The 18088-nt window shown below is 40.1% G+C and overlaps 1 protein-coding gene across 2 annotated transcripts in view; it reads left to right on the forward strand.

Annotated features, from left to right (window-relative positions):
• Positions 1 to 18088, forward strand: part of SAMD12 (sterile alpha motif domain containing 12) — a 146534-nt gene that overhangs the window by 12440 nt on the left and 116006 nt on the right. The window contains exon 2 of one of the 2 annotated variants that reach the window (XM_080340498.1): positions 14325 to 14424. In XM_080340498.1, the coding sequence (XP_080196624.1) occupies positions 14325 to 14424 (100 nt within the window). Of the gene's footprint in view, positions 1 to 14324; positions 14455 to 18088 lie in introns of both variants that reach the window. The other variant, XM_080340497.1, reaches the window with a different exon arrangement.

An 18088-nucleotide genomic window follows, 5' to 3' on the forward strand; every position in this document is an offset into this window, starting at 1 on the left:
ATGATTTTGTTAATGGATATTATCTACCATGTGTACAAACAAATTGAGTACAACCTCTCCCTTAGAAAAGCTCATATTGATTGTTTCTCTTTTAATCCTCTTATAGATTGATAAGGATTATTGTATAAAAACAGCAAATTGAGTTTCATTGACCTTTGGAATATTCATAGGAACATAGAATAGTTTGGGTTGGAAGGGACCTTCAAAGGTCATCCAGTCCAAGCCTCTGCAATGAGCAGGGACATCTTCAACCAGATCAGGTTGCTCAGAGCCCTGTCCAGCCTGGTCTTGAATGTCTCCAGGGATGGGGCATCTACCACCTCTCTGGGCAACCTGGGCCAGGGTTTTACCACCCTCGTAAAAAATTTCTTCCACATGTCTAACCTGGATCTACCCTCTTTTAGTTTAGTTTAAAATCATTACCCCTTGTCCTACTGTATCAGGCTCTGTTAAAAAGTCTGTCCCCATCTTTCTCATAATCCACTTTTAAGTGCTGAAAGGCCTCAATAGGGTCTCTCTGCAGCCTTCTCTTCTCCAGGCTGAACAGCCCCAACTCTCAGCCTGTCCTCACAGCAGAGCTGTTCAGCCCTCTGACCATTTCTGTGGCTCCTCTGGCCCCTCTCCAACAGGTCCATGTCTGTCCTGTGCTGAGGGCTCCAGAGCTGGACACAGGACTCCAGGTGGGGTCTCACCAGAGCGGAGCAGAGGGGCAGAATCACCTCCCTCCACCTGCTGGCCACGCACCTTTTGATGCAACCCAGGATACAATTGGCCTTTTGGGCTGCAAGCGGACATTGGCGGTTCATGTTCAATCTGTCATCCACCAGTACGCCCAAATCCTTCTCCACAGGGCTGTTCTCCATCCCTTCATGCCCCAGCCTGTACTGATACCGGGGTTGCCCCGATCCAGCTGCAGGACCTTGCACTTGGCCTGTTGAAGCTCATGAGGCTCACATGGGCCCACTTCTTGACCTTGTCCAGGTCCCTCTGGATGGCACCCTGTCCCTCAGATGTGTCAGCTGCACCACTGAGCTTGGTGTCATCCGCAAACTTGAAATATAAAAATATAACTGATAAGCTTTGGATATGTTACTGATGTTTTAATCGGTGAAACAACACAAAGCAAAAACCATGCATGAATATTTCTTTTATACTTTCACTTTCAATATTAATTATCAGAAGTGGTTCTTACGTTTGTTAGTGAAGGGTTTAAGGACCAGTGAATTTTGGCCAACTTACTAGAAAAGTTATTCTAATCTACTGTTTTTATTCTTTCCAAATATATATTTCTGGGTATTATGCCTGGGTTTAGAAGTGATCCTAAAGGTTATTTCTGATTATGCTAGCCAATAGAATCAGAACCATTTGTAGATATTGGTAATATTTTCTTATCTGTCAGGAAACAGCCTTTTCTTATGCCCCTCTGCTAATAATTGTGTCATAAAATAAAAGGTTATAGTGCTGTGTTCAAAGAAATAAAACAGCAGTAGGATAAAAGTGAGGAAGATACTACTACCTCCATGTAATCTCTTCTGTGAGAACATGGAGAGATACTTAATCTCATGTAAACCTTGAAGCTTTCAGGAATTGTGAGGTGATTGAATCTTGTCTAGGGACAGTTCACAAGTGTTCGATTTCAGTGGAGAATCCTTGTTCACTAAGGAGGTTTTAGAAACATGTCCCCATAAACAGCTGGTAATGAAATGGTGATTTATAATTGTGAAGTATAGCAGCTACATACAAGGGGGGAGCAGCTCCACGTTGGAAGCTTCAATGACAAAGTGAAACGGGAGAGAAATAGGAAGGTGGGGGGGCCTGACTGCTGGAACGTGCCTTGTGACTGGGCTGTCTTGTGACCCGCGAGCAGAACAGCTTAAATGGCTTACAAGAAACAGGACAGGTGAGCAGGAAAATGTGAAAAGTACTACACATCTCCAAGAGGAAGCTGGATTATCTGGAAGCCCCATGCAGTGCCTTGCAAAACTGTCTGGGTCTGTCAAAATGCGGCCTGTCAGTAGATGGTGCTCTTTATATCAGCTATTTACTCATGCTGCCTGTGTTTGGCTGTGTTTTCATGTAAAAGGTCTGGTAACATTCCTTAACAGTTCATTTCTCTGAATTCTGATGTCTTGGAGATTAGAAAACGAAGGCTTTTGAGAGAGTGCCAGAAGAAAAAAGTGTTGACAAAGTTCCTTTGAAACATCCTCCATCCTTGAATTTTTTCAACAACTTTTCCTCGTGAACGTGTATTGTTTTGAACTTGAAGAAATTCAGAAGCTTCCAGCATAAAAACCTTGAACAAACATTGTGGACTGGAGAATATATAGCAGATTAATTCAGTCTGCAGCTGACCTGTAAGACGCTGCAGTAATGTGGTCTAAAATAAAAATGCAAAGCAGATTTGGCAAGTCATTTGCAGTTCTAAAGTTTTCTTTTGCATATTAACTTTGTAGTTTTACCTGCTGTTTCTGGATAGATAGGAGTTAGTTTATTTTTAAATGTAATGCTTCTTAGAAAGGGCTTAAATGAATCAATGCAATTTTGAGTTTTACCTGGAGTCATTTATTCATCAGTAGTTGGATGGATATAAAAAGCTGCATAAAAATGAATATTTCCTAATTAATGTGATTGAAGTATTACTAAACCTGCCTCAATTTTTTTGTTATTCAGAAAACATGCCATCTCTGGAGGAAAAAAGTTAAATGTGTTAATTGTGTAAAAATATCACCTGTCAAAGGCTGCTGTTGAGACGAAAGCCCTGATCTGGGTGGCAGAGCAGCCTGGCAGAGCCCTGGGGAATCTCAGATCCCTGAAGTTGTGTGTGTGTCTATATGCAGTGGGCTGTGTATAGAACATCAGCTACTTAACCAAGAGTTAAATTTTGGCTTGTGAGAAGAATTTGCCTCTGGAGCGAATCTTGAGAGCTGCCCACTGCCTGACACTACTGGTCTTCTGCAGACAGAAACTGAAAGATTAGCATGAATTTTTCATGTAATCTTGAACTGCAAGCAAATGGTCCAAGAAAGAGAAGGGAACAGAGTTCCTTTCAGAAATGTAATTAAAATATTTCTAGTTCTTATTCAGGGCCAATCTGTCTTTTCAGCACGTTGATTTAGATATCACTTCATAGATCTCTCTCCTGAAAGGATATATATTGTATGTACTCAACACATTACAGCAGATGAATATTGTTCCTCACAGTGCTTAATTTACGTTCTCTCGACCCTCCCTTCGTGTTCATCTCATTATGACTGAAGTTCCTCATAGCAAGATCTAGTGGGCATAATATTTTTGTTGAAAATCTCAGCTCCGGATTTGTAGGGACATGTCACAGCTGCCTTCCCTAGGAAGATGTTGCTGGGACATTTTGGGCTGGATTTACAAATGGTACCTGGAGCCGAGGATGCAAATCTTCACTTGACTGGCATTCCTGCCCTGCTGGGACGTTCCTGGGAAAGTCCCATTTTCCCATGAATGGCCTGATCTAGAAGATTCGTTCAGAGCATGGCAACAATTGAGCCTCTGCCTTCCTTCCCCCACCCCCTCCTCGAATCTGGTCTGCTGAATCCCACCTGTGTGGACTTTATAGCTCCGAATTTTCAGGTTTTTGAGCAGAGATGGTGCTGCTGCCACATCCTTCTGTTTCCTTTTAAAATAAGGACAAGCTTCTGACCTTTTGCTTTCGAGTTGATTTGCTGCACTACAAGAAGAGATGCTTCCTGGGAGTGAGGTGTCTCCCTTTGGCCTGGGCTGGCCTTGATATGAATATGGGACTTGTGCTCTGTGGCTTTTTCTGTATCTTCTTGTTGGCTGACTTAGGCTGCTTGCTAGCCAGGAGGGGCTGGCCTTCATCAATCTCAGTCTGAGGCTTTTTGCTTTCTCTAATAAAGGGGATAAAAGGGCATTGTAGTGCTTAAGCTCTTTTGATGAATATAGGACTTCATAGGGATGATAAGAGAATACAGAAATTCCCTTATTAGGGAGAGAAGACTAGCTTCTCAATAGTAATTAGCAAGAAATTACATTGACGTCAGAAGTCTGCGCTTTGTTTTGAAAAATAAGTGTATCTGCCTTCTAGATATTTATTTAAGTTGAGAAATCCATTATGACCTCCTACACAGGCATTGCAACACTACTGCATGAAGCAGATGGCCGGGTGAATCTGCTGCTTCTGTCCACTTTTGCCTTTCTTCCTCTTCCTTTGCTGGAAGGGGAAGCAAGAGGTTGATCCCTCAGCTGAGGCTCAGAGACCTTTTCTTATTTGTACTCATGTACACTCTGGCCTATAAAGTTGTTCTTCTCAAAATGTATTTGGCTCAAGAGAACATAGTTAAGAGTCAACTGGCAAAGATATCTAGAAAACTTTGGTTGCTGTTGGGGTATAAAATGTCTTGGCTGCTGCGCTTGCCTTCTGCATATGAATGAGCCCATCCATAAAGACTGAAAGTTGGCATGGAAAGGTAATACTGCTTCTTACAGTGCGAGCCTCTTAATTGGCACATCTGCTGGAAACAAAGGTGCCAAAAATGTGATTCACTCGGAAGGAGTAAACCTTGTAAGAAAGAAACCTGTCATTATTTAATAGGGATGAAGATCCTCTCAGGATGTTAGATGTTCTCCCTGTACAAATGTACTGCTGTTGAGCTAATGGTGGAATTAACCTCACTACCTGTTAACGCTGAAGTAACATTTTCTTTTATAGCTCTTCTTATATAAAATGCTTCACTGTCTGTGTGTTTAAGATCAAAAATGGACTGTACCCTTCACCTCTGACATACAGCAGCTATTAAAAAAGGTCTGGAAAGACCAGAGAACTGCTTTGTACAGTCCACCCCCCCGCTTTTTTTTTTCTTCTCCATTAAAGAAAGACCTATTTGTATTATAGTTGTATTCCTAGTAAAGAAACTTAATTTTTATAAGCTTGGAAGTTTCTACCCTTAAGCTACACGTCATAATTTTTAATTGACACATTTCAGTTCATATCCATGTTAGCATGGATAATGTGAATATGAAACAGGTACATTTGAAACAGTCACAGTCCTGTCCAGTTCTTCTCATTTCAAGGCAGTGTGTTTGTAATTCTTATTGATAATTATTGATAATTGAGTTGGTTTTGAAAGAATCCACTTGACTGAAGAGTTGCAGGTAAGGCATCACCAAATATGAGTTTATGAGTCAGAAGCATTCTCATGATCCACAGAACAAATACAGGCCAACCAACTTCCTTTTATTCTTGTTATTGAATTTGCAAGTATAAAATCAAAACTTCATGATGTCCTTCAGGTCTTTAATTTTTTAGCTCTTTTCTTTTGCTGTTTATTTTTCTGTAATTAAAGAACAACAAGATTTCAGTGTATTACTGAAATTTTCATGCAAATTAAACATTTTTCCAGTCTAGTTTGGCCAGTGGATTTTGTTGCTGCTACAAGCTATGTTTTAGCTAAATTCTTCTACATGACCATTTTTAAGTAAGTATGTGAGAGCTGCCAAGAAAGTCAGTGGACCTACTTATACGCCTGGTTTGTGTTTGTTCTAATGAAATTCCTGATGAGTAATCTAGGTTTAGTTCAACTGTAAATGTAACTGCCTAAGGTGCAAGTTGCAGAGGTGCCAGGATTGGTTAAAAAAAAACCGTGGGAATGGAGAGTCCTTTGTAATTGTCAGGTTTGTCGTACAGGTGGGGTTTGGGTAGTGGTAGGATTTTTATTTTAATCTAGACACAGAGAAAATATTTTTGACAAATACTGAACTTCCCCAGAAGTGGAATTTCAGTTGCTCTGACGGTGTTTCTGAAGTTCGGGACAAACCGTTGGAAAAGGGGGAGCTACATTTCTGCATTTCATCACCAGTTCAGTTATTGGATATTCCTGTTTGCCTTCCTATGCGTACCTGAATGGATTTGAACTTGCCACTTTTGCTGGGATGGGGCCCTGTCCTTTGCCTGCCACCAGCCTGAATGGAGCATTCTGTGATGAGGACTCTTTTTGGCCATGGGTGTCCTTTTATCCTTAAGACAGGATAAAAGACGAGCTAACCTGCAAGTTACGTGCACCGTGTCCATGGCGAATGTCTCAAGTTCTTATTCTTGGTGTAGTGTGTGGTTAAGTGCAATGAAGGACACGTGTTTATAATAAAGTTTAGTTCATTACTTGTTGTAACTTGGTATTAAAACAGGGCCGTTAATTTAAGTTAATTCTGTTTCTTTGACTCAATAATGGTAGCAAGCAGGCTAGAGAAATTTGAGGAGGAGCCTTTGTCTTCATATGCACAAGGCATCCGAGCAGGGCACCTGCTGTGTGAACAGATCTCCAGATCTGTGCAGGACACAGAGTAGGTTTCTGTTTGTAAAAGCAGGAAGCTTTGTATTTACTTGTGAAGACTGTAATCTGTATGATAAGGTAGTGATAGTTAGAACCGAGACTTGGACAAGTTTGAATTGTCTCAGGTAGAGAAGGGGAATCAAAGCCACAGCAATGAAGCAGTATTGAATGACTGATGTATCTTGTGAAGTAGGAATCCTCATCCTGACAGAGCAACTCCGCTTCTGTGTGTCTTCTCCGAAAATATCCAAACACAAGTATTTAATTTTTGGACTGTGAGGAATCTTCTGCACTGAGCGAAATGGATCTTTAGTTTGGCAAGATTAGAAATGCGGTGTTTTTAGATGGAGCAAACTTTAAAACATTGCACTCATTGGTTTGGATTTGGTTGTCAAAACCTAAAATTGATAATGCCTCTGGGCCTACTTGTGGTTTTATTTTAAGCATTGTGGGCCTGTCTGTCCCAGTTGTGGCTTTCAAGATTTTTGATAGCAATTAGGATGATGTCAGGCAAGCTTCTTGACAGTGCTGAGGAGTGCTCTGTCTTCTCCTTTCTCATCCTGACACTTCAGTTCTTCACCCTTTGCTGATAGTGCCACTGCCATTTATATCAACACCGGCATCTGCCAGTCATGATTCTTGCTTTCAGCGTGTGATATCTCTTTGAAAGAGAGTACTTTCATGGGAAATATGTCACCTTATTTATCCTTGCTTGTTGTTTCGATACCGTCTTTATCCTGATCAGGATAATGCTCAGTAATATTTTTTGGACAACTTTATCCTTTCCTTTTGATGGTTATACTTGTGATGGCCTTAAGAGGGAGTTAGCGCCCCCTAACACCTTCCTGCTTTCCAGATCAATCTCATTATTATCATAATTTGATTCCTTTACCCGCTTTGCAGTCTGTCTGTAGTACACCTAAGCTTGTAGCACAGGTACAGAAGGTACTGGATTGGGTCAGTCCTGGTGTTGCTTGAAAGCCAAGGTAACACATTCATCGTTCATTGGTCTTTGAACAAGTGGTGGTGCTGGGGCCCTGCAGTAGAAGTTTCTCCTTGTGGCTGCCAGAGCACTTTTTTGGCCGGGAGAGCAATTTCCAGCACTTTGCTGGAGGAGGCAACAACGAGCAGCCAGCGGCTGACTTGGCCTTTGGGGGTGTGGAAAGGTGAAGAGACTGTTGGTGAGAGAAACAGGAGGCTGTGAGCTACTGCTGTCCTCATAGAACTGGCATTTGTTCCTCTCCTTCTCCTCCAGAAAACAGGAGGGTATGAATAGTAAATTTACTTTACAGGAGCTTTTCCACTTCTCCTGCACTTTCCATGGCTTCCCTGCCAATCTCCGGTCTTTTCCCTGCCTGGTTCTTCCTGGCGTGGTCTGACCCAGCCCTGTTCACCTTGTGCTCACAGCCCTGAGCTGCGGCTGCTCAGGTGTCCTAGTCTACCCCTTTAACTCTGTTCTCTTTCCCCCATGATGTCAGAGGACCTGTGTTAACAGATGTGAGCGCCCTGGGAGCTGCACAGCCTCCGAGTCTTGCTCGTGGCATCTCTATATGACTGCCATGCTCAGGAGGCCATAGATTAGGCCAGCCAGGTGCATTTTGCATCTTTCCTGGTGGAGCAAGTAAGTTTGGGGCAGCAAACGTGAGACACAAGCTTGCAACTGAGGGAATGCAAAGCGCTATCTGAAAACGCTTCCAGCACAACTGGGGAGGCTTGGTGGCCCTCCCAAGACTCTGTAGTTTTCATTCAAAGGGGACGTTGCGTGTTGCTCAGTCAGAGGTGTATGAGTTGTACAATAACTGCTGTAGTGTCTCTGTTTTAATCCTTCCTGGGTGGCATTAGGGTTTATGTCTTGGCTAAACCAAAGTTGGTGCAAAGTTAACCTTGAAAGTGTGCTTCAAACTAAATTGCAATTATTTTTTTAAATAATGTATTTTATTTGCCATGCTGATTATTTTGTTTTTCACAGTGACTTAAGTAATAAATTAGAATGTGACTGTTTGAATTTCTGATCCAATTAAAGTTTTAAACATTTAGTCTTTTATCAACATAGAAGAGAAGGTGTCTTATAGTATTTTCTTTTCTTTTTTTTTTTTTTAATAAGCACATTTCCTTTGGTTTTTCATTTGCGTCTCTTCTTAGGATTAAAATTCTCAATAACACAGATGGGTACCCAATACAACAGACGTTTCAGTGTTTTTATGGGGTATATGCTTATTATTGTAATTTTCTTATTATTTGCTGGAAAAATCTGTAAATATTACTACCTGACTATCTGAGTGCATTTCTAAACCAAAAATGTGTCATTTCCAGATACTTCAATATCATAAGATATCATATAAAAACACATTCACAAGCCTGGCTCATTTTTTCTGTTCTTTCCAGAACAGAAACTATCTTTTATGTTAGTCATTGATTCTGAATGCTATGTAGGCAATTTAATGTTGGAGAAGTAATTTGGAATATAAGAAAATTATTCGTATTTTCTCAGTTTCAGAAATACAACCCAAGCATGTTTAAAAATATATTATGCTTTTCAAATGTGTTGTGGGCATTGCGGCTCCTGCTGCTTCTTGTCATAAACGGTGGAGATGATGCTGTTAGTCGTGCTAGTGGAGCAGTCTGAAAGATTCGACAATAACTTAGATAACTCTTGCAGGTGTGTAGTTTAAGTTCTCTGTTATATCTTATCTATATTGGATACACATAAAATTTTATTTTTCTAATTTTTAAATATATCACCGGCCCTTTATAGTTTGCTTGCAGAAGGCATTATGTTTTGATTTAACAAGTATTTCCTTCTCAGCTTCACGCATGAAGTGATCTCATTTCTTTTCTTCCAGTCTCTCTGATCACAGACACATCAATGGTTTTCTGACACATTTTAATATTTCCTGCCCCAGCTGACTCTGCATTATTCTCAGGGTGACAGCCACCCATCTCACTCTTTCTGTCCCTGTTAGGTGGCAGTGACCTAATTCTTTCCTTTGCTCTTCCCATACCTCCGTCACAGCTATCACCCCCTTTTCTTCATACTGCCTAACTGGGTTAACGTAGCGGTTCAGCGCTGAGCAGTTGTACTCCGAGTTTACTCCGTGTGAAGCTTTCTTTGTGCCTGAAACGCGTCTGGCAGAGCTTCATGCTGCTGGTCTAATAAATGATGGTGCTTTTCCTTGCAGCCTTGCCTTGCTGATGTCCTTTGACCAACACAGCTGTACCAAAATTGGTCCAGCTTTGTCTTTTTCTAGTTGAACTGTAAAATTCAGAGCAGAGTCTCTTGTGATGCGTGTTGGAGCAGAAATCTGCCCCAGTGCTTTGAGCAGCGCTGCTTTTATCCATCTCTGTTTCATACATGTGGGGTTTCTTTAAGGCAGAAACTGTAGGGTCTTTCAATAAATTGGAATGTAAATATGCATTGACTTCGCTTCTGTGTTCAGGGTCAGTATGTTGGCAAATTGGATGTTACAAATGGTGTCAGGCAGCCTTCTTCCTGCAGCCCTGTTTGACTGAGGTCCCTGATCTCCACAATCCCTGGATTTTGTAATCCGAGCAAATTTGTAAAATGCACGAAATATTTGGTTTGGAGAAGCTCTTTTAAAGAACTTGGCTCAAAGTATGTAAAGTAATTTTAATGAGATTGAATCCTCTGTCACTCAAAAATACAGAAGCCTTTTCTTTCTCTTCTGGAGTGAAATGAAGCACTGGAACAGGCTGCCCAGGGAAGTGGTTGAGTCACCATCCCTGGAGGGGTTTAAAAGACGTGCAAATGTGCACCTGGGGACATTGTTTAGTGGAGGACTTGGCAGTGCTAGGTAAGTAGCTGGACTCATTGATCTTGAAGGTCTTCTCCAACCCAAATGATATAATGAGTCTACAAAGTACAATAAATAAAGACAAAGAAATTCTGGTGAATAAATTGACATTCAAACCTGGCAGCTTGGTAAACTGCACCTGGGAGGCTGAAGAAGAGTTGTAGGTTGTGGTTTAGGAAGAGCTGGGCCTGGGTGCCAGTGCTGTTCTGAACCGTGAAATACACTCTCTAGTAGTGTGCAGGCGGGAAGTTTGATTTGTTTATTTATTATTGAGTTGATGATTTTAAGTACTGTCTTCTCTGCCCTTTGGAACAAAGACGGTATGAAATTGTGTCACATATTAAAGATGTTAGTTTTTTTTCTTCTTGGGAGTCATTTTTATAGTTTGAGATACACATAGCAACAGCTGGTGCTGGCAATTTAGGAGAAGGAGGTTGACACAAAATCCTGAAGAAACAGGTTTTTCTTCAAATATACAAGAAAAGATCAGAGTACTGAAGAGTTTTCTTCTCATTAGATCTGTATCTGGCACATGAGTTGGCAGAGTGTTTGGCAGGATTAAAACTGTTTAAGTGCTGCCAGCAAAGGGGGATCTTAGGCTGAGTTTATGTCAGGAAAATGAAAGGGGAGGCTGGACCAAAGATTTTTTAAAATATATTATTTTATCTTAATGATTTTTGAACTATTGTTTAACTGAGCTGATAAACAGAAATAAAATAAAACATAATGTTTTCCACCTGTCTAGGTAGTTTATATATAGCTAGTGGCAGGAGACTCATATGATAGGTATGTTTATGGTAAGGGTAATTTTCCATGGTTTACTGGCAATTTTTTTAGTATAAGATCTAGCTTTAGAGCAGGGAAAAAACTAACAAATGAATTTTGTGGGAAAGTAGTGTATTTTTAATAGCCTTTCATTTAGAGCATCTGGTTGGAAAATATTTTGAGTATGATGTTCCAAAAATGAAAGCGACAACAATATACTTTTTATAACTGTTGCTTTAAAAACCGTATATTCTGCTAACTCATCAAGCCCTTATGAATTAGAAAATCAAACATAATGGTGATAGTGTCAGTATAAAAATGCCCTCTTTGGGCTGTAGTTACAAGTTTAAGTCAAACATGTTTCAGCAATAATTCTGCACACTGGACAGGAAAAAATCAGCATGTATGTTTGCTGTGCAGTGTTCTGTATATTACACAGCATAAACAGCGACATTTGAAACCACCTTTCAATTCTACAGGCACAGAGGGAAATGTTAAATTTGTACTGAAATTGCTGATGAACTTGTTCTTCAGATATTTAACATGATGGTGCTTAAACCTTTTAAGAGGAGAATAGTTGCTGAACTGAAAAGAGCAACCTCTTAGTTAAAGCAAACATTGGCACTACGTGTATACTTTCAGCTAGGAATAAATAGCTTGTACATTTATAGCTAGCTATATGTATTTGTATACAAATATTTGTAAATTAAGTATTTTTATGTTGTACAAGAAAAGCTCTTAACAATTTATTTTTGAAGGGCTAACAGACTTTCCTCTAGTCTTCAAAAGATCCAATGCTCAAGAAATATCTTCAAATTCAAGCAGTAACTCAAATAAAAATACACACTGAAGTCCTGACTCTGTTGTTCAGCGATTTCAATGGAATCCAAGAGACTGCTTGTGCTCTATGGCTATTTTTACTTTTTTCATTTGCTCTGTTTGTGAAGGACACACATTTATATAGGCATGTAATACAAATCAGCTGATACCACGATGTTGGGTTCTTCATTGGAATTCAGTTTCTGCTGTGACTCGGATAGCAGTAACAAGTCGGGTAGAGGAGTTCAAGGAGGAGCCGGTTGCACGAGGAGCAGTGAGGGGGCACTTGCTGTCCCTGCAGGGTCCTGCCTTCTCCAGACCCTGGTGCTGTCCAGAGCGCACTCTGCAATGCAGGGTCCTGATGTGCTGCTTGGAAAGGGCAGCGGTGGAACAAGCACTGGCCTGGTTACAGTGCCACGTCAGCACCGCTGGAAATGCCTTGTTTTGTGGGCACTCAGTCTGTCAGTCAGGTTGCCACTTGCTGCAGAAGGTGGCAGCTAAAGAGGAGAATCAATTATTTGGAATGGTTTTGTGCATTATTGTGATACCTCTAAATGTGGATGGTGCCGATCAGTGTGTTTGAAACAGGATTCGTGTTTCCGGTGAGTGTATTTTTGTTCAAAACAACTATAATTTTCCTGCTGTTTGTTGAACTTCTACCCAGACAATGAAAAAGAGATAGGGAAAATTTGGCATGAGTGTGGGAAACTGCAGCGGGTCTGTGGAATCCTTGACAGAAAATATGAGAGTAGAGATCAGCCTTGAGATATTAAGATTTACCCTTGAGAAGGATGGGAGTAAAGAAGTATCCGGAGAGAGGAGAGATGTACCCGTGAGAGAGAAGGGGATAGAAGAATAACATGGATGATAGAAAAATTAACCAATGAGATGTTAGTGCTGTAACTTGTAGCCAATAGTGAAAAGACACATGAACTGGTAGAATTGTATAAAAATGCACTTGTAGCAATAAATGGCATCTATTACTTTCATCTTGAAAGAACTTGGTCCATGTCGTTTGTCCGTCTCAACCGCGACACATGAGAAATTCAAGACATTTACCCATTGGAATTTTATCTCTGCCATATTCCCTGGCCCTAACTTAATATCTTCGCATGATGCACTTCATGGACTTAATAGGACACGCAAAGCACTGGCTTAAAACTGCTTCAGTCCTTTGGGATTCTAGTAATGAAAAATTTCGAAGCGACTTTGAAAAAGTCTGTCTGACAAAGTACGTCTGTGTATATGCTGGGATACACCCTGGCTGGCAATATCGAGGGAATCTGCCATGAGTCCTAATGGAGAAGAATGGTTGAGATGACATTCCCCTTCAGCTCAAATTTGTGCAGAAAGACGTCTCTTGAACCTTCCAAACCACCGAGGAGCTGGAGGACAGGTATTCAGAATGCACAGCCTAGCAACAAAGATACTTTAATTTATTTTGTAGTCTCAGTTCTTTGACAAAATCATGCAGTAAACGGATACATTGGTGTTCACACCCGCTTACATCAGCGATGTCCAATGTTAAACATTTATTGTTGGTAATAACCACCCATCTATTTGAGATTTTCTTAGTCTCCTGGGCAAAAAAAAAAACCAAAAACCAAAAAAACAGATGAAATCACTTCGACTATTTTTTTTCTTTTTTGTTGTTTCGCCTACTTTGACAAGAGGCTTTAAATCCCTGCAATTTAGATCATAAAGAACTCAGCGTTTTCATATGGTTGAAAAAAAGAGTGTACGTACAAAGGTGAATTGCTTTATTAAATGAAATGTGGCTTTATACATACGACAGTGCAACTGACAGTTTATGGTTGTTTTATGTATAAACTGTTAATCTGTTTGTTCAGATAATCTGTTATAACATTGAATTTTCAGGGAAATAGTGAACAGCGGTCTTTTAAAAATGTGTTTATGAAGAAGAAACTTTTAAGCAGGAGTCCTATTTATTTCACATAACGGGGATTGTAGGAGGGTTGAAGGTAAAAAGGAAGCAGAAAAACTAGAAGTGCTTGTAAACATCCCTGGAAGTGGGGACGATGTCAGCCGAAATGCTCGGTACGGACCGCCCCCCCAGCTGTGCCTGCACCGGTGTGCACTCTCCTTTTCCCTGGCAGAACACATCTCTAAGCTTGTTTGCACTGAAGGGCTTTGTTGCAAGATCTTTTGGAGTTGTCACTGAGGAGCACACCTGGCCTGAGGATACTCCTGCTTGTCCATGGCTGTATCCAAACTGCGACGCCAACGTACAGCCCTCTGGTGAATCCGAAGGGTTCAAAGGCTGCAACTACTGCCCCTCGGGTGCAGAGCTGGTCATTCTTTAAACTGTTATTCAAGTAAGACATGGTGCAATATGTTTCTTTGATGTAAGGAACACATATGCAATGCAAAGTAATGTTAAAAAACCCTTTCACTGTGTAGGATTCCTGGGTGATGTATTTGAACAGCTGGGTCTTGTGTAACATGCAGGTAATTATTGGATATCTGCCAGCCAGAGCAGCTCCCATCTTGCATTTCTTATTTTAGTATCTTATATAGACATCACAGATTAGTCCGCACACGTTTCAGAAATAAACATCATTTCTGTTCGTCATTTTTGTGTTTGTAGTCTGGGACTGTGAAGCTGACCAAGCCTGTGGCGTTATGGACCCAGCAGGATGTCTGCAAATGGCTGAAGAAACATTGCCCTAATCAGTATCAAATCTACAGTGAGTCATTCAAACAGCACGACATAACTGGTAAAGTATGCACTATCAGACATATTTCACTTGCTTAAAATGTGGCAAATTGTTTTACTTTGTTGCTAATAGATTGTGACTGTGCGCTGTGGACTTCTTGCTGATTGTATGACTAGAGTTACAAGGTTTAGAGCAGGAGGAATACACCACCTTCCATAGGATGCGATAAGTGATTTCCCCATCTCTCTAAAAGATAAATTTCACATTATTCAGGGTTAATATAATGAGGAAAGAAGTCAGTCTGTATGCGGGTAAGCGCCACACCTTGTTCATTCCAAATAAATAAAAAAAGCCCCAAACGTTAAGAAATGTCCTATGAGGAAAAAAATAAATGAGTTTCTTTTCATGGAAGTGTTTCACCTTGAGTTCATATTCTTTTTTGCCCTCCTCCCTTTTTTTTTTTCAATTGAACTTGGAGTCCTTAACACGTAGGATGGGAAGCAAACCCAAGTGAGCCTCTCCCTAGGGCTGAAAGAGAATCAATACAGCAAGTTGTTTTCTGACAGATGTTTGTTTAACTTTGTTCTGGAAAATTTGCAATGGACGAGATGTTCACATATCTCTATTCCAATAATTTATGGTCTTTAAAGTTGGTATTTTCCTATTGTCAATCTAAACTATTATTTCCAGCCAAATAAACTGATTTCTGTCCCAGGCGTAGCTCAAGTACAAACAATCCTTCTTTCTTGCAGTCTTTCCTTTATTGGATAGGGGGTTTCCTGCTTTCACATACTTTCTTTGTCTACTCTAAAAATTATTTGTTTGTTCTATCATGGTTTATCCCCCAAATACCCACAGGACCTCCAACCCTTTAACAGTTTGTGTCTTGTCTTACAAGAACATATTTTAAAAGCATCATTATATTTTATTTTCCTATTTACTTCAGAGGTTTATATTGATTTTGTTGATCTGTTTGACTTGTTAACTCCTACTAGGTTTGCTGTAGTGGTATTTTAACTGACCACTTTGTGGTCAGCTGAAATTTGTTCTCTGAAGTGGTGGTATACAAAAATGGGAATGGGCATTCAGCCATTTAATATCAAGCAGAAGTTTGAGTTTCACATACAAGTCTCGATCTTAACAATAATGTACTGTTAACTAATGTGTGTTTCAATTAGTGTCTTGTTCGTGTACTTGTGGTGTTTCAAATTTTCCATTGATTCCTGTTGCTGTTCTTTCCTTCCTGATAATATGTGAATGACTGCAAACGTGGCAAACTTAACTACCAGTATTTGTTTACTATGTAGCCATGAATACGCGCACAATACTCATATGTGAGAGGTGGTTTGTATTGGTTTGGTAAGCGTTGAGTTTTAGTGCGTAACCATTGTGCCCATTTCCTCTAAGTCATCAGGCCTGAACGCAGCCCATAGGAATGCAGCCTGGGTCTCCACCCATGTGTACAGAGCTGACTGCGTCCAGAGTGCTACCAGGAACAACTGAAGCTATTTCTTAATGTTTTCTGGTACTGTTTTACCGACATATTGTCTCCTTTTAGAATTAAGACACGGCGAGATAAAGTTGAAAGGAAAGTTGTTTTCATTCCAACATACATGTAGATGGAACCTGGTAGTTTCATTGCAGATGTGCACAACATCGAACCTTATAGACTTCTGTGAAAAAGAAGAATCAAGATCAATTCTTCTTACTTTACACAAAAGAAGTATAAAGAAAATATTAGTATGAGTGTTAGAATGTAAGTCTGCAGGAAAGAAAATCAGTTCAGTAACTACCAAAGAAAAGAAGAAATGCGATCAATGTTTGTACGGCTTTTATAAAAGTATGTTGTGATAATATTATGAGTGAAATCAATAACTCGGGAGGATATTTCCAGTGCTCTTGGTCCCTGTGACTCCGATTATTTGAAATCTAATAAGGGGATAGAACAGTGGATTTGTGGCTCAGAAAAAGTAGAGCATGAAAGGAGCATGGAAACTAATGTGAAGATTAAGCCAAAGTATTGTAACTGTTTCCAGATATGGTTGTGGAAAAGTGATGTGATTGTTCAAAATTTCTCAGGAATTAAAGTGACTTTACAGGCTGCTTTGATATGGAAAAATATGATGGAAAAGAACTTGAAGAAAGTGACATGAAAAGGATATTTAAACTTTATTTGAAGATAAAATCTAAGTCATGGTCATAAGCCAGGAAAATAGTCTTGGGCAAATATATCTAGCAGTTGTTAACCATAGGCGTTGAAAAACGCAGCATTTTACTTGGGACTGTTAGTTGCTGATGACAGTTATTGAGTTGGGGGCAAAAAAGCAACCCAAAGTGTCCTTTTCTTTGTGGAGATTTTATACCTTTTTACTACTCCTGACAAAGAGCAGCTGCAGATGTGTAAGAATAAAATGCTTTATCTGGTGATCTTGAGGATGCCATGGGACAGAGTGTACTCTCATCAGATTTGCGGGTGACACCAAATTGGGGGGAACAGTTGACAGACTCAAAAGCGGGGCTGCCGTTTGTAGGGAGCCTGGTCCAGGGAGCAGACCTCGGCTGGAGGAATGTGCCAGCAGGAACCACTGGAAATTCAACAACTGCTCTTGGCATTTGCACCAGTGCAAGTGGACATAGAGAGCTGCTCTGACTGGCCAGCTGTTTACACTCATTTGATACCATTATAATTCAGGGGGCAAAGCTGAGAACTGGACCTTGCTTTCCATGTGCATTTGTGGATTTGAATTTGCCGGGCAGCAATACTTTTAAATGACTAGGAGTTCTTGAGAGATGAGCTGTTCTTTGATGGTGTTATCCTGTGCCATTTTTTTTGCAATGTTCTCAGCATTAAGCAGCGCAAGACTGGGCATAGAATGACTAAGGAATAACCATTTTGGTGAAAATGGTCCATTGACAAAGTAATAAAGATGATGTCCAAGTAACTGCTTATTGATGCATGATTTGTTGAAAGAAAGGAAGGAAGGAAAGAAAGAAACCCTGCTTCACCTCTCATTTTTACACCATGTTCCCCAGTGTGCTAATGTGTGTCTAGAGAGCATGAGGTTTTAATGCTATGATCATTAAACAAACCTCATTCTGTCAAAATAATACCCAAGAGGTACCTTGGTCCAAGTGAAAGAATTTCATAGGAGGTACTTGAAAGGGCTCAAGCCTTTTAAAATTAAACTTTTAAGGAGGAAAGGAACAGGACTCAAGAAAACCTCTTTTTAGTTTTATAAGGGACCAGAGCTTATGAATATTCATTAAATACCAAATGGCACCTCGGAAAATGAAATATATGTTACTGAAAAACCTGCTGCAAATAACCTTAAAATCTGGCTAATTCTGTAACCTCTAAAGGTGCCTGCATTAAAACAGCTATGTTGACATATATTTTTATGAAATTCATATGAAATCTTGCTTTTAAAATTTGAATGGATTTGTTGTTTTCACTTCAATAATATCTTTGCAAATGTTAGGTGTTTATCACATCAGGTGAAATATTCAGGTTATTTAGCATATGGGTGAAGGGATGATCTTGTGGTTTAAGAGACTAAACTGGAATTTGGAGAAATCTTGGCTCCGTTTCAGGTTACTCTGATGTTCTTAGGAAGCACACTGAATCCTCAGGGTCTAAGTTACTCTATCCATACAGAGAGGGGGCTGCTTTTTCTTATCAAAGTGTTGCCAAATA

The sequence above is a fragment of the Nesoenas mayeri genome, assembly GCF_963082525.1.
Source record: "Nesoenas mayeri genome assembly, chromosome: 2".
Taxonomy (NCBI): Eukaryota; Metazoa; Chordata; class Aves; order Columbiformes; family Columbidae; genus Nesoenas; species Nesoenas mayeri.